The sequence below is a fragment of the Rasamsonia byssochlamydoides genome (genome assembly GCF_041956645.1).
Source record: "Rasamsonia byssochlamydoides strain NRRL 3658 unplaced genomic scaffold VTN77scaffold_30, whole genome shotgun sequence".
NCBI classification, from domain to species: domain Eukaryota; kingdom Fungi; phylum Ascomycota; class Eurotiomycetes; order Eurotiales; family Trichocomaceae; genus Rasamsonia; species Rasamsonia byssochlamydoides.
In genome coordinates, this window is record NW_027192413.1 from 293,811 (window position 1) to 307,582 (window position 13,772).

The following is a 13,772-nucleotide window of genomic DNA, read 5'->3' on the forward strand; positions in this document are numbered from 1 at the left end:
GTCCAAATGATAAGTATTTCGAAACCGTTGAAAGGAAGAACCAGTGACTATGTATGTACATTACGACGCAGACAGAGAGGTATACTGTAGGCAACGATTCTCCTATCACGACATCCACACCATCTTTATCGCTATGAATCTATCTTCACCAGTTCCCGTACTGCAGTCGCAATGACCGTGGCAAGCTCCTTGCCATTACCCCAGACGTCGTCGTGCGGTTCCTGCAAATCCTGAAGGAGAACAACCTGCCTCGTCCTGTTGTCTTTGGCAGCAGCTGCTGCTTTCCATCGCTCAAGTACATCCTTCATGGCCAGGAACTGGCTCAGATTCACGAGCTCGTCGCCAGCCGAGTGGGCCAGCAGAGCCAGCTTGCCGTTAGGCCATCCGGCCTCGAGGCCTTCATCATCGGGATCTGACACCTTAGCCGGGGAGACGCGATCCCACAGGTCTTCGTCGGGACCAAAAGCACCTTCTATGAACTGCTGATAGATCGGTTCCTTGCTGAAGTCGTCTCGCAGGAGCCTGAGATCGTATATCCCACATACTCCAACCACAGCTCTCGGTTTGGGGAGGGTTGTCGTCGGCGCAGCACCTGCAACCTTCCCCATCACGATCTGAAAGGCCAGCGTTGCCCCGCAGCTGTGCCCCACGAGGATGTATCGATCCCCGAAGTCATACCTGCCCTGCAGGAAGGTGATCGCCGCCTGCACGTCATGCAGATGGTCCGGATGCTTCGCATTGCGCAGCTGAGTCGCAGCGTCCGTGGTGTTGCGGTCCTGCAGGAAGTTGGGATGCGCGCTTAAGCGGTAGTCGATCGATGCGAAGGCGATGGTATGTTCGCGAATTAGCGAAGCATGCTGGCTCTGCAGGAAAGTTTCGGTTGGGCCGAAAGACTCTGCCAGGACCCTGGGATCGCGCCAGCCGCCGCCGTGGATGTAGCTATGGCGGTCGTCAGTATACTGGTAATAATTTAAGGGTTATTGTTGCTGATTGACCAGAACGTACATCACCCAGTAACCTTGATTGGAGCTCTTTGTCGAGAGGCCCGGTTCCTTCTGCTGCACGTTATATACGTGCACCTTTTGAAGATCATGTGGTCCGTAGGAATATGTCTCTGGTGTTGTTGCTAGTGCAGTCGTAGCCATGACTTGAACAAGACTCGATCTCTCGACCTGATAATCCTGCTATGGTGACTCAATCGGTATGCGGTTGTGGTTGGTCAGGGCAGCCGGTAAGTACCTGCTACCCCTGTATAGGATCTGCGACTGGCGATCTTGATTTGCGTATGCAGGATATTACCGCAACCACCAGAAGGCCTACAAGGGGTTGGGAAGTAGTAATTAATGGGAGCCTTAAAGACTATGATGATGTGAGACTGTAAGAACAGTCCACTATGATTTTAGGTTGGCTATCGTTTAGACCGTATCCCGTGTACATATACACACATTTAGTAAGGCGTCAACCGCAGAAACTGGATAAGTAGCTCGCCATGTGTCTTTTGGCTCGAATTTATCTACGAGATCTATGATCTGGATAGTTGACTCGATTTCTGTTAACTTCTGAGATAGATGTATGTCGCTAGTAGACCTTTGTAAGCCAGGCTGCCGTAACACCACCACCCAGACAAACGTGAATCCCACGCTCTGCATACATCTGTCTTTCTCTAACCTACTCTCACAAAACTCTGTCTCTAATCTGAAAAGCACACTATTCTATCTGATTGATGACCCTGATCCTCCATCAACGTTTGAGTGCATGATATTGGATCTCTTGGCACGCTAGTCCTGTTCTGGAATTAGGCGGTGGGAAATTGTTCGCGATGCCCACACAAAACGGAGCAGACGGCCTTCAAGGCGACAGAGACTCAGCAACCCGCGATTCCTTGTCCCCAGACGCTGCCTGGCCTGCTATATCCAAAATGGCCGAGTAAGTATGATTTCTGATATCTGCGGTACGGTTTGCTGATATGATCGCAGGAACCAAGTACCCCTCACGGCCGTCCAGGTCGAGGCCCTGGTATGACCTCCGAAATTTCTTGCCCCTCATCGTCTTGTCGAACTTGGCCCCCGGCCCCTATATACTGACGACCGCGCAAATAGGTGGTCATGAAGATCATCAAGCACTGCTCTCAGAGCTTCCCTACCACCGCGACCGGATCCCTCGTCGGTATGGACGTCGGAAGTACCCTGGAAGTCACCAACTGCTTCCCTTTCCCCGTCGTGGAAATGCCTCCGGAATCGCACTTTGACACTGCGCCTCAAAATGCTGCTGCGGCGGCTCCTCGAGCTAAGGCCAACACGGTCTACCAAGCGGAGATGATTCGCATGCTGCGAGAGGTCAACATCGATGCCCAGAACGTCGGGTGGTACACGAGCGCGAACATGGGCAACTTCATCAACCTGAACGTGATCGAGAACCAGTACTTCTACCAAAAGGAGATGAACGAGCGCACTGTCACTCTCGTCCACGACGTCACCCGCAGCTCCCAGGGCAGCCTGAGCCTGCGCGCGTTCCGCCTGTCGCCGCAGTTCATGACGGCTTTCAAGGAGAACAAGTTCACCTCGGAGCAGTACGTCTCCCGCAGGAGAGTGGATATACATATACTGACGTGTTGTAAACAGACTGCAGAAATCTGGTCTGCGATACCAGGATATTTTCGTCGAGCTGCCCGTTAAGATTCACAACTCCCACCTCCTCACGTCCTTCCTCCACCAGCTCCCGTCGCCACTTCCATCGACGCCCTTGGATTTCCCTCCATCTCTCTCCGCGCTGAAGAACGGGCCTCTTGCGAAGTCCTCTGTTCTGACGCCCAACTTTGACAACCTGTCGTTGAGCATCGATCCGTTCCTGGAGAAGAACTGCGACCTGCTCCTCGACGCCATCGAAACGCACCACACCGAGACCAACAACTTCCAGTACTACCAGCGCTCGCTCGCGCGTGAGCAGGCCAAGATTGCGCAATGGCAGGCGAAGCGCAAGGCCGAGAACATCAGCCGGGCGGCGCTCAAACAACCCCTGCTGCCGGAGGATGAGTGGCAGCGACTGTTCAAGCTTCCCCAGGAACCGAGCCGACTGGAGAGCATGCTCAACAGCCGACAAGTGGAGCAGTACTCGCGCCAGATCGACGGCTTTGTGTCGTCGACCACTGGCAAGATGTTTGCTGTCAAGGGAAACTTGCTTCCTGGTGAGACGGCCCAGTAAAATAAACTAGGGGAATGTTTTTATACTCTTTTGTTTCCTTTTTCCTTTATTTCTCTTCTTTTTTATTTTTCAATTATGGACGACTGAAGATTCTTGTGGGTATTGCATGACTCTACGGCGTAGGGAGGGAAAATGTATCTCGGCTGTTCATACCTCGATGGCCATTTCTCCTGTTTTTATTTCAGTGACGAATAGAGTTACGGGGTACGATTGAGTTCAAGCCATTCATTTCACCAGTAGACTTTCTATAATCGTCCGTTACATATGCAGTGTGCCAATGTATGTATGTACATAGTTGTACTGTACATATTATACCTAATCGGATCAATTCATGCCAAGAAAAGGTTTGATTGTAGCCCTAGACCTTCCGTTTGCGGAGGCGGAGCCTAGGGCACAGCCATCAGGTGACCGACCATTCCGACTATCGGCATGATTACTTAGTTCTGTGGCGCACTGTCGGAGCTCGTCGGAGGTCCACCGCATCTTTTTTATCAGATCCGCATCAGATAAGATTATCCTCTCTCCCCACGCCGATCCCATTTCCTTCCTCTTCCTCCATTCTAACTCATCTTTGCTTCTGTTGCTGCTGCTGCTTCTTACTCTCATTGCTGACGAGAGAGACTCCTTCCGATGTATAACAGCAACACTGATATCTGGATTGTACGTGTCCCATGACTTACCTCTTTTGGGGAGGTCGCAGGTGGAGCGATCTGCGATTGGTGACGTCGACATGATCAATGACCTCACCTCACCTCACACACCGCAACGAAGACAAGAAGCAATTGCTAACTAACAATCTCGATGATGCCATAGGCTGGTGCTGTAGCGGCGTTCACGGTCGATTTTGTCGTTTATCCGCTTGATACTCTCAAGACTCGAATTCAATCGCCTCACTATGCGAAACTCTATACCAATCTAGCCACCGGCCGCGTGAACCGCGCGCTGCTGTTCCGCGGCTTGTATCAGGGGATCTGGAGTGTGGTGTTGGCTACGATACCGTCTTGTAAGTGGCTGTATTTTTTTCCTCCTCCATTAGACTAGTCAATTGGTCTTTACGAGAAGGCATATGCTCATTCTATCACAGCTGGAGCATTCTTCACCACATATGAAGGCATCAAATACGCCCTCAATTCCGCCTCCTCCTCGTCACCGAACCCAGAAAACAACCTCCTGCCATTCACGCATTCCCTGCCAACCCCCGTCGTCCACGCCATTGCATCCTCCGCCGCAGAATCGGTGTCGTGCTTCATCCTCACTCCTGCGGAAGTCCTGAAGCAGAATGCGCAGATGCTCACGTCCCGAACGCCCGGCATGCGAGGACACAATGCCACGCTGCAGGTCCTCGCGAAGTTCCGCCATCATCCGACACGCCTGTGGAGGGGATACACTGCCCTAGTGGCGCGGAATCTCCCCTTCACGGGGCTCCAATTTCCTCTGTTCGAGCACCTGCGCTCACGGATAGTTGACTGGAGGAAGAAGCGGAAGGCGGGTGTTGATTTTGCTGGAAACCAGCAGACCGAGACAGCGGACATATTCGAACGAGCGGGCATAACGGCCATCAGCGCAGGCCTTGCCGGGAGTGTCGCTGCCGTCGTCACAACCCCTATCGATGTAGTGAAGACGAGGATCATGCTTGCCGCGGGTGGCAGCGGCAGTGATCAGTCATCGCCGACTGCTCCTAGAAGACGACCCGGCGCATTGGCCGTCGGTCGCGACATTTACCTCCAGGAAGGGATCAAGGGGCTCTTCCGCGGGGGGGCTCTTCGCGCGGGATGGACCGCTCTGGGACTGGGTCTGTATCTCAGCGCGTATGAGAGCGGTAGGCTGTACCTCGAAAATAGACGGAAAAGCCAGACCCAGTCCCAAGGCCAGGGCAGTCCGGGCTTCAAGAGCAAGAGTGAGGAGGGTGAGGTAGTAATTTAGCTCCATGGACATACTAGACCTGTTTTCCCCTTTTTGTTTCCCTCTATATATATTTCTACGTTTCTGTTGGTTTCTGTTACGGATTGGCGTTGGGTTGCCTTTGTCGGGTAAAAGTCTGCTATTTTGCCTAACTCAGGGCAATATTTAATTTCCGGTTTTATTGGATCTGAGGATTATCTATAGAGGTGGATGGCCCTGTCTTTTAAAATAATCGATTTATACTTCACTGTGTGAATTGCAATTTGCAATGTATGATAGAAAGTTCTTTTCCTGCTGAAACTCAGCATTACGGTCTCTCTCTCTCTCTCTCTCTCTCTGTTTTTTCCCTTTTTATTATTTTTAATTTAAAAAAGCACAATCTAATCTGCAGCAAGCATCTTTCTTTTTTTTTTCTCTACTTGTCAGAGATGTACATGCAACAGGGTTTACGCCTTAGGGAAAAACAAAGAAAAAAAAGGTGTGGAAGCAGCAAGCAAGATGTGAGGTGTATATGTATGTGTATGCATACGTGTAGAGATCACTAGCTACGAAACTACATGAGAAACTTGCTTTGCATTGGTCTTTCTCACCTCCCTGTTCGGTTATCATTAGGTGTTTTTGTTTTTGCCTCCTCCATATACATACTTACTCGACCTTTCTATTTATTTTATTTATTCTTCTTGCTATTTATTCTCCTGCAACTTCTACAGAAGTAGTGACGTCGTGACTGTTTTTGTTTTTGATACCCCTAATATTAATATTCTTGATTGGATGTTCTTCTGGTCTGTTGTATGTAGAGTACATACTATACAAATAAGACTATTTTTTTTTGTGTCAAACATACGTACTTGATTCTGTAGTCTTTTTTTTTTGGTTCGTTATGGTGGAAATGCAATGCAAGAATTATTGCCGTATTTTCATTATTACTAGCCAAGTGCTAGTTCTACAACAGTTGTGTGTATGATTTCATCCACACCCCTCCCTCTCTCTTCGCGCCTTTCCCTCCCCTCTCAGATCCAGGGTTGTGTTTGAAATGTACCAAATCAATCGGTGTCTGGTAATGGATTGCAATCTGGGCCCTACCCGTCTCATCATCCTATCTTATCAAAAGGGAATGTATCCAAGGAATGTATCTATCTATCTCTATTATAAATACCTACATCGTACATCATGCATCAACGACGTCGACATCGATTAATTTAATCTTTTGTTCATGCATTCATTTATTCTTTTCCCCTGCATGCCAGTGCCTACCTAAGCTACATATCTCCCCCTTGTTAAATTAATCCGCTGAATAATCCCATTCATCTAGTCAGGATACATCACACTCAGCATTTCTTCCATTGTGAGGTCGAGTAGCTATTCCCCACAACAAGGGCAGAGAATGCAGTGACAGCTAAGAGGAGTAACCTCCGGGCTAAAGCGAAACGAACAACCTGGGCAGACGTACGTCGTCCCTTGTGTTGGTCTGCCACGAACCAGCGCGCGAATGAGATCGGTCGCAAATCCGACAGCCTCCTCGAGGGCATGCACGAAACCGTCCTTCTTCAGCAGTTCGTCAATATGCTTGTGCGCGACCTCGACGATGGGATCGCGCAGCCCGCGATCATTGTTCGCCGCCGTCACCGCGTACGCGTCGATGATGGCCTGCGCGAAGTCCTCCGTCTCCTTCTTCGTCTCCCAGCCAGTCTGCACAGCGGCCGCGAACTCCTCCCTTGCGCGCCGCTTCAGTGCCGCCACGCCGTATTTGTCTGCGACTTGGTACACTTTTACGTGGAAGAGCATGGGCGAGAACGACACGCAGCCGGCGTACTTCTCGCTGTCGTAGTTGTCGTAGTGGTCGTACTCGAAGCCGTACAGGAAGTGCAGCATCGCCTCGACCGCGCGCGGGTCGTCGTCTTGTAGTTTGATGGTGTTGGTTGTTGTTTCCTAACATCCATCCATACATATAAGACCAACTGCATTTTCTTTTATTCGGTAGATGTAGGGGAGGCTTACCAGGCAATCATTATTAAGCATCCCCGCAAAAACCTCCGACTGACCGCATACCACGATCCGGTGGACATGGAACTCCTGATCGTCGGTCTGGATGACGAGGTCGGAGAATTTGGAGGAGTGGAAGAACCTGACCCAGCCTGATTACTATTGTACATGTGTGTAGGATGTGCATGCTGATTGGACTGAAGTATATATGCACGTATTTGTATGTAGTATCGCATAGCATGGATTTTTTTTTCGATGATGATATACGTACTCCTTCAAACTAACCGAAAATGCCTCCATTTGTCTGCTCAGCATTATGTCTGTCTCGTCATCATTCTCATCGTCAGTATCATCATCATTATCACTGCCTCTCGCTTCGCTGGCTCTTGATGTTTCTTCTTACCCTCAGACGTCGTCGTTGTCGTTGTTGGCTGCTCGTCTCGCCTTTCGCTTGTTGTCACTTCTGCCGTCGTCTCGTTTTCACTTTTGCTTTGCTGTTGGTGGTGGTGGTGGTTGTAGCTGACCAGCGGGAGTCTCGTCCCCTTTCTCTTTCTCTTCGATCCCATGGAGACTACTGAAAGACACACATAAAAACAAGGCAGAGAAAAGATGAACGGAGGGGGGAGGGAGGGGGAGAGAGAGAGGCTGTGTTGGACTGTTCGAATCAGTTGATTGATCAAGTAGACGGAAGAATGACAGCAATATACCTAATAATGTATATCCTAGCTTAGGTATGTACTGGGGAACGTGATGGCACAGGCAAAAGAGAAGAAGAAGATCTCATTTGGTTACCTAAGTACAGGAAGCTGAGGCCAGAAAAGGACGGAAAGGAAAACGATCTACACCAGAAATGAAGGGGTTCTTATACCCCGGGCCATCCTCTATCTCCAATGATACCTCCCGACAACTCTCCTTTCGCGATGGAGGTCTCTGTGGTTCCTCGACAGGAAGTTTCCGTTAATATCAGGGGATTGAATCCCCTTCTACCTTCAGAAGTCTCCTTGAGTAAGCCGGATATCTCCATCAACGGAACTTGCCGACTGATCTCAGAGACTCGTGCAGACGCGTGCGAAGAGAGCCGTCACAGGGGAGACAAAAATAAAGTAATGAACGAAAGATTAATAATCGATGTTGATGCCGATGATGTAGGTATTCATGATAGAGATAGATAGATTCCCTCCCTGTTTGATAAGATAGGAGAATGGGAAGGGATGAGGAAGACTGTACTGAGGTAAGGAAGAGTAGGGCCCAGGTTACAATATAACCCAATCCATTGTTCACACTGACTGACTGATTGATTTGCTAATTTGGTACACTGAGGCCCAGGGCCTTTTCCTATCCAACCAACTATCGCACCTTCAGGGGAATAATATCAGCCTTCTCTTTAGAAAAGGATTCACCCTTAAGAGTATGTAGTACTGCTCCTCCTTCTCATGTTTTAGTTAACAGAAATTCCTTATTATTATCTAGGCACTGTAATAATAGGGTAAACAAGAGGTGATTAATCTATTCTATGTATGTACTGTACATTCACTACTCCTTATCCCCCCTACTATCATTATAAGTATGTTCATGAGTTATAACTAGGTATTATCTATAAAACCTCAAGCTTTATATAAAACAAAATAACAAGATATTATACACATACATAACAACTATATACCCCAGTATGGGTAATAAGACCAAGTAGTTAGGATTTGTCGATGCCTGGCAGATATGCCCAGGATGAGGACTGTACCTTCTAAAACACTCGCAAAGACATACTTCATGGAGACCTCACCTCCGTAGAATCAGCCGTATGTATTCTGTGGCGTCAGGTCCACGGAGAGCTAAGCTACCTGAGTTGAGTTTTATCTTCCTTAGTTAATATATCACTGATCAGATCATAGAGAAATTTGACTCCTTGGCACTTGCTTTGCTCTATGTATGAGAACTTGCCTGTAATATTGCTAACAGTATTAAATTAATAAAATAGTAGGTTAGATTGGAAGCAGTTCATGAGTTATATAATTAACAGCTTTATTTTATTATTAATTCTTATTAGATAGATACTGTACAGTATATAGATTAGATAGGTAGAACCGTAGAATAGTAAAGACTTTTCTTTTATAAGGACATTTTATCATTAATAACTTATCACGTATTACTTACCTCATAATAATTAATAGATAGGTATTAATTAAGGAAGGTAGGTAATATCATAGTTGAATTAGAGCGGGGGGGTTACTTTTATTTATTCGAAATAGCAACTACCTAGGTAGTCAAGGGGACGAGAGAGTCGATTTGACGATAAGAAGCTAGGTCCTCTTGACTTCATCCCTAATATATGGACTACTAGACCCCAACACGGCGTTGAGGTGCGAGTTCTTCGCTGGGAGATTATTCTAGTAAAATATTGTACAGTGCATACGGATCTTGAGAGAAAAAAAAAGTTGACAGCAATTGCCATTCATCTCGTTCTCCATTCAAATCGTGGGTAATATTGCTTGATTGATTAGCTGTACGAATTAAGCCGTACAAGGTACATGCATCCCCCGATGTCTTTCTTGTTATCATGCAGTACAGAGTACAGTTGAGCCTCGATTAAAACATCCCCATTTCTATTCCTCTCTTGAAGACCCAGGGATAGGATGGATAGTTGTGTACATCCCCAGCCAACCAACCAACAAACGCCCTCAACCTCATCACATCATATCATATCACATGCAAATCAGAATCAAGTAAGACAAGGCTACGAAGTTTGCGATAAGATTTTGCGCCACAACCAGCCTCAAACCCACCCCTTCACAGGCAAAGTGCAAACAAGGGAAAACGCTGAATTGAGGAAAATACATCATCAGGGTATTTGTCGTTATGTCGTATCCAGGTGAGTGCGCGAAAATGGAAGGAAGCAAACCCGGGACATGCTAAGTGTCTTGATCGTCACCGATTTCGTAGATCTCGTCACGATATATCGATATCGTCCCCAGATAATAACAAAGCAAAGCAAGGATATTCGTCGTCTCGTCAGATTCATCATTCGTCGTACCGTCATAAAATCATGTCATCCTGCCTCATCGTCGAATGTCAAATCATAAAGCCAAATAACACATAAATCATAACAAGAACGCAAACGAGAACGTTACAAACTTCAGCAGCTGACATCTGTCGAATGAAATAACCCCAGTTGCTACAGACTGGTCAGCTTCTTAAACCAGCTCGTTCTCTTTGAGGTGGTTGGACGGGAGTATGGATCTTCACGAGCTGCTCTGCTGCGATCTCGTTCGTAATCGCCACTACCAGAGGTACTCTTGACCCCATAACGCTCGGTCCTGCGAGCCTCGCGACGCCTAGCACGGAGCTCCTCTATCTCTTCGTCAGTGAGGCCGGGATATTTCGCCCGCCTACGGGCCAGACGACGCATTCTCCGTCTCGCCTCCTCATCAGAAGATAAAGAGTGAGAGTTGGCAGCTTCGGGTCCACCTGGAACATCAACCACAGTTGGCACAATGGGCGGCGCTTCTGGAGGATCGGTAAGTTGTGAGTTGATCCATGAAGAAGTCTTGTCTTTGCCTCCATTTGCATAGAGAGGTGGAGGAGGTACCTCTGCCACTTCCCCGGTGGCTGACTTCTGGTAAGAGGACCGGGCACGCTCGTCTCCGGAACGGTGAGAACGACGACGATGCCTTCGCTCCGCAGCGTAGTCCTCGTCCGGGAGCCTTTCAGCGCTCTTTGCCGAACGGCGCCGTTCGGATTTAGAAGCGTGCCTGGAAACACCGTTCATACCGTTCATTTCTTCCGCCTCTCTTGTCCGTCTTCTTTCGCGCCGCTCAGCTCGAGCCTCAGCTTCTCTGGCCTCCTGCTCTTCTCTGGCGCGACGCTCCTCTCGCGCAGCCCGGCGCGCTCTCTTTTCTTCACGTTGTCGCTCTCGCTCCTCTCTGTCTTCATCTTCTCGAGCCCGCTTCTCACGCCTTTCCCTCCTAGCCCGTCTTTCTTCGGCCTCTCGATGTTCAGCCTCGCGGAGTTCGGCCTCATAAGCCCTTTCTTCGGCGGCACGTCGAGTCGCTCTTCGCGCCCTACGTTCAGCCCTTCGCGCTTCGGCCTCCTCTGCGTCAGTGAAAGCTCCCCCAACTGGACCAGGGTCAGTAGTGAAGCCCTCAGCATCTGTCTCCGGCCTGAGTGACCGCCGTTTTCTCTCTTCACGTCTTGCACGTCTCTCCTCTCTTTCTGCCTCCGTCATTTCATCGCGATGGGAGCGAGATCTGCGGCGCTCTGGAACTTCCGGCCGATTCGGCTTCCGCAAAGAGCCAAACAGACTCATCAAACCGCTGCCACCTTCCGCCTTCTTCGGTGGCGCCTTTGATCTCCTCGATCGATGCTCCCGGTGAGGTTTTTCAATGAAAGCTAGGCCATCCGGACCTGAAACAACCCCTGCATCTGGAGGAGACTGTTCAGCATCGACCATAACAGTGTCATCTTGGAGGTCGACGTCTCTTGCTTTGGACTGTAAGATATGTCAGCAGGGTCATCTCAAGGCTGAAAGTGACAACGTAGGTCCTGGCTGTAGTCTGCTCTTACCGCTCTCTTGGATTTGCTCTTGGAACGTCTAGGTTCCGGCTCTGACTCCTTCATCTCTGCGTCTCCATCGCCATTCGCCATGACGATGTCTTCATCATCGAGTGCATACGGATCAGGAACGCCTATGAGACATTGTTAGAAAGAGTTCCAATTTATTTTGGTTGACCGTCTTACCGGAACGTCTCTTTCTTGCTCCTTCGCTTTCCCTCCTGGATTTCGAAGATTTCGAAGCTTTCATGCCCATCAGCTTGGCCGCCTTGTCGGCTACCTCAGGCTGGTCATCCGGCGGCGGTGACATAAGTCCGGAATCTCCAATATCAGCTGATCGACGTCTCGAGCTTGGTCGCGAAGTAGAAACGCCAGACTTTCGGACCGACTTGGTTCTGGCAGAAGGTGGAGCGCCAAGGATATGGTTGGAGAAGCTCGTGCCTCGACTGTGTCGCGACGATCTGGCCTCCGGTTGCTTGTCCTTATGAGAGTAAGATGATTTCTCTCCCTCGTTCTCAGACTCTCGCTGCTTTAGGTGTCTCGTTGCCGCTGATTTGGACCTAGACAATTCGGCACGAGTGCTCTCCTTCGCCGGAGGGGCGTCGCTCTCCTCCTTAGATCTAGTCTCCTTCTTGACAGGTTTATTGGGTGGTGCGGCACCCCAGAAGCCCCACGACGCAGCACCTTCCGTGCGTTCAACCTTTGCACGCTCCTTCTTGACTGTCGGAGCGGCAGGTTCGGGTGGCGGAGTAGGAGGAGCACCAGCCTCTGCTTGGTCTTCTTCCGGTGCGGCAGGAGGTGATGCGGGCGCGGGAGGGGGATTTACGGACGAAGAGGCAGATTTCTTCTTCGAAGTGGAACTCTTCTTCATGCCCTTGGATGACTCTGCAGCAGGGGGATCTGGCTCGGCAGAAGCCGGCGGCTCGACAGGAGGATCCGGAGCAGCTGGAGGAGCCGGAGGAGGAACGACTCCCCCTCGAACCGGCTCAGGTCCGGGGTCTTTGGCGACCTCCTTGGCAACCTCTTTCTTGGGAGCCTGTTTCTTGGTCGGAGAGGCCTTGGTCAATTTCGACTTGGATGCGCTGGTCGTCTTCTTGGGTGGTGGGGGATCATCCTTCACAGGCTCTGGGGCTGGTGACTCAGGCGCCGGGGGGCCAGCAGGAGGCTCTTCTTGTTTCTCTTCTTTTTCCTTGTCTTTCTCTTTCTCCCTCTCCCTCCTCTGCTCTTCGAGCAGCTTTATGCGCTCTGCGATAGACAGCTTGGCGGCTGGCTTAGTTGGCTTCGACGTGGCTTTGGGCGGGGGCGCGGCTACGGCGGCTGCTTCAGCCACAGGCGTCGGGTCTGGCGCTTCCGCGGGGGCGCCCACGTCGACGAGCATATCCTCGACAACTGGCGCAGCCTCTTTGGGCTTCTCGTCCTTGGGAGGCGTCGTCTCGGATGTTGTCGTCTTTGTAGTGCCAAAGCTAGCCCAGAACCCTCGGACCACCTTAGCTAGGGTCTCCTCGGCCGCGGGCTTGTCCTCCTTCGGGACTTCAGCTACCTCAACCGAGGCCTGGTCTTTCTCTTTGCTCGTCGTCTTGAGTAATTTACTGTCCTCCGTTTTGGACGAGTTGGACACAGATCCCTTCTTGGTTGCTTTGGAGTTCTTTGTCGTGAACGCCGCCCATGGATCGTCCTCTACGGGTTCTGGCTCCGGCGTCAGACCTTGACCCGGGGGGGTAGGAGCCGGTGGAGGGGGTTCATCCTCGACCACAGGCTCGATAATAGGAGCTGGCGGAGGGGGTTTGCCACGGGGAGGTATGCCTTTCTTCTTGGCCTCTTTTTCCTTTTTCTTGCGCTCCCTGGCTGTCATGTTCTCCCAACCAGCCCAGAAATCATCCTTAGGTTTCTGCACTACCACTGCAGTTTCAGGTTTAGGTGAAGGTATAGGTGCAGGTGCAGGTGCAGATTCAGGCTCTGGCTCTGGCTCTGGTTCCGGTTCTCCGGTTTTCCCCTTCTTTGCTTTTGACTTCACAAAACCCCAGATACCCCAGCCATCATCTTCATCTTCCGCCGCAGGTTCTTGAGTCGGTTGTTGGGGTTCTTCGACCGCAGGCTCGATAACAGGAGCCGGCGGAGGGGGTTCATCCTTGACCACAGGA

At 50.2% G+C, this 13,772-nt stretch overlaps 5 protein-coding genes across 5 annotated transcripts; 2 read left to right on the plus strand and 3 right to left on the minus strand.

Annotated features, from left to right (window-relative positions):
* Positions 1–131: 131 nt before the first annotated feature.
* Positions 132–1,145, minus strand: VTN77DRAFT_4479 (uncharacterized protein; the record flags this gene model as incomplete). Its single annotated transcript, XM_069420542.1, has 2 exons — positions 132–939; positions 1,006–1,145. The coding sequence occupies 2 exons, from the start codon at positions 1,143–1,145 to the stop codon at positions 132–134; spliced, it is 948 nt and encodes a 315-aa protein (XP_069277872.1).
* Positions 1,146–1,918: 773 nt separating this feature from the next.
* VTN77DRAFT_4480 (uncharacterized protein) lies at positions 1,919–3,201 on the plus strand (the record flags this gene model as incomplete). Its single annotated transcript, XM_069420544.1, has 4 exons — positions 1,919–1,926; positions 1,977–2,016; positions 2,100–2,569; positions 2,622–3,201. 4 exons carry the CDS (start codon positions 1,919–1,921, stop codon positions 3,199–3,201), a joined length of 1,098 nt encoding a protein of 365 aa, XP_069277873.1.
* Positions 3,202–3,831: 630 nt separating this feature from the next.
* VTN77DRAFT_4481 (uncharacterized protein) lies at positions 3,832–5,124 on the plus strand (the record flags this gene model as incomplete). Its single annotated transcript, XM_069420545.1, has 3 exons — positions 3,832–3,861; positions 4,015–4,204; positions 4,286–5,124. 3 exons carry the CDS (start codon positions 3,832–3,834, stop codon positions 5,122–5,124), a joined length of 1,059 nt encoding a protein of 352 aa, XP_069277874.1.
* A 1,375-nt stretch (positions 5,125–6,499) lies between these two features.
* Positions 6,500–7,652, minus strand: VTN77DRAFT_4482 (uncharacterized protein; the record flags this gene model as incomplete). The annotated part of the gene is made up of 4 exons (XM_069420546.1): positions 6,500–6,520; positions 6,583–7,032; positions 7,102–7,238; positions 7,490–7,652. The coding sequence occupies 4 exons, from the start codon at positions 7,650–7,652 to the stop codon at positions 6,500–6,502; spliced, it is 771 nt and encodes a 256-aa protein (XP_069277875.1).
* A 2,603-nt stretch (positions 7,653–10,255) lies between these two features.
* VTN77DRAFT_4483 (uncharacterized protein) lies at positions 10,256–13,483 on the minus strand (the record flags this gene model as incomplete). Its single annotated transcript, XM_069420547.1, has 3 exons — positions 10,256–11,569; positions 11,644–11,765; positions 11,818–13,483. The coding sequence occupies 3 exons, from the start codon at positions 13,481–13,483 to the stop codon at positions 10,256–10,258; spliced, it is 3,102 nt and encodes a 1,033-aa protein (XP_069277876.1).
* Positions 13,484–13,772: the final 289 nt, after the last annotated feature.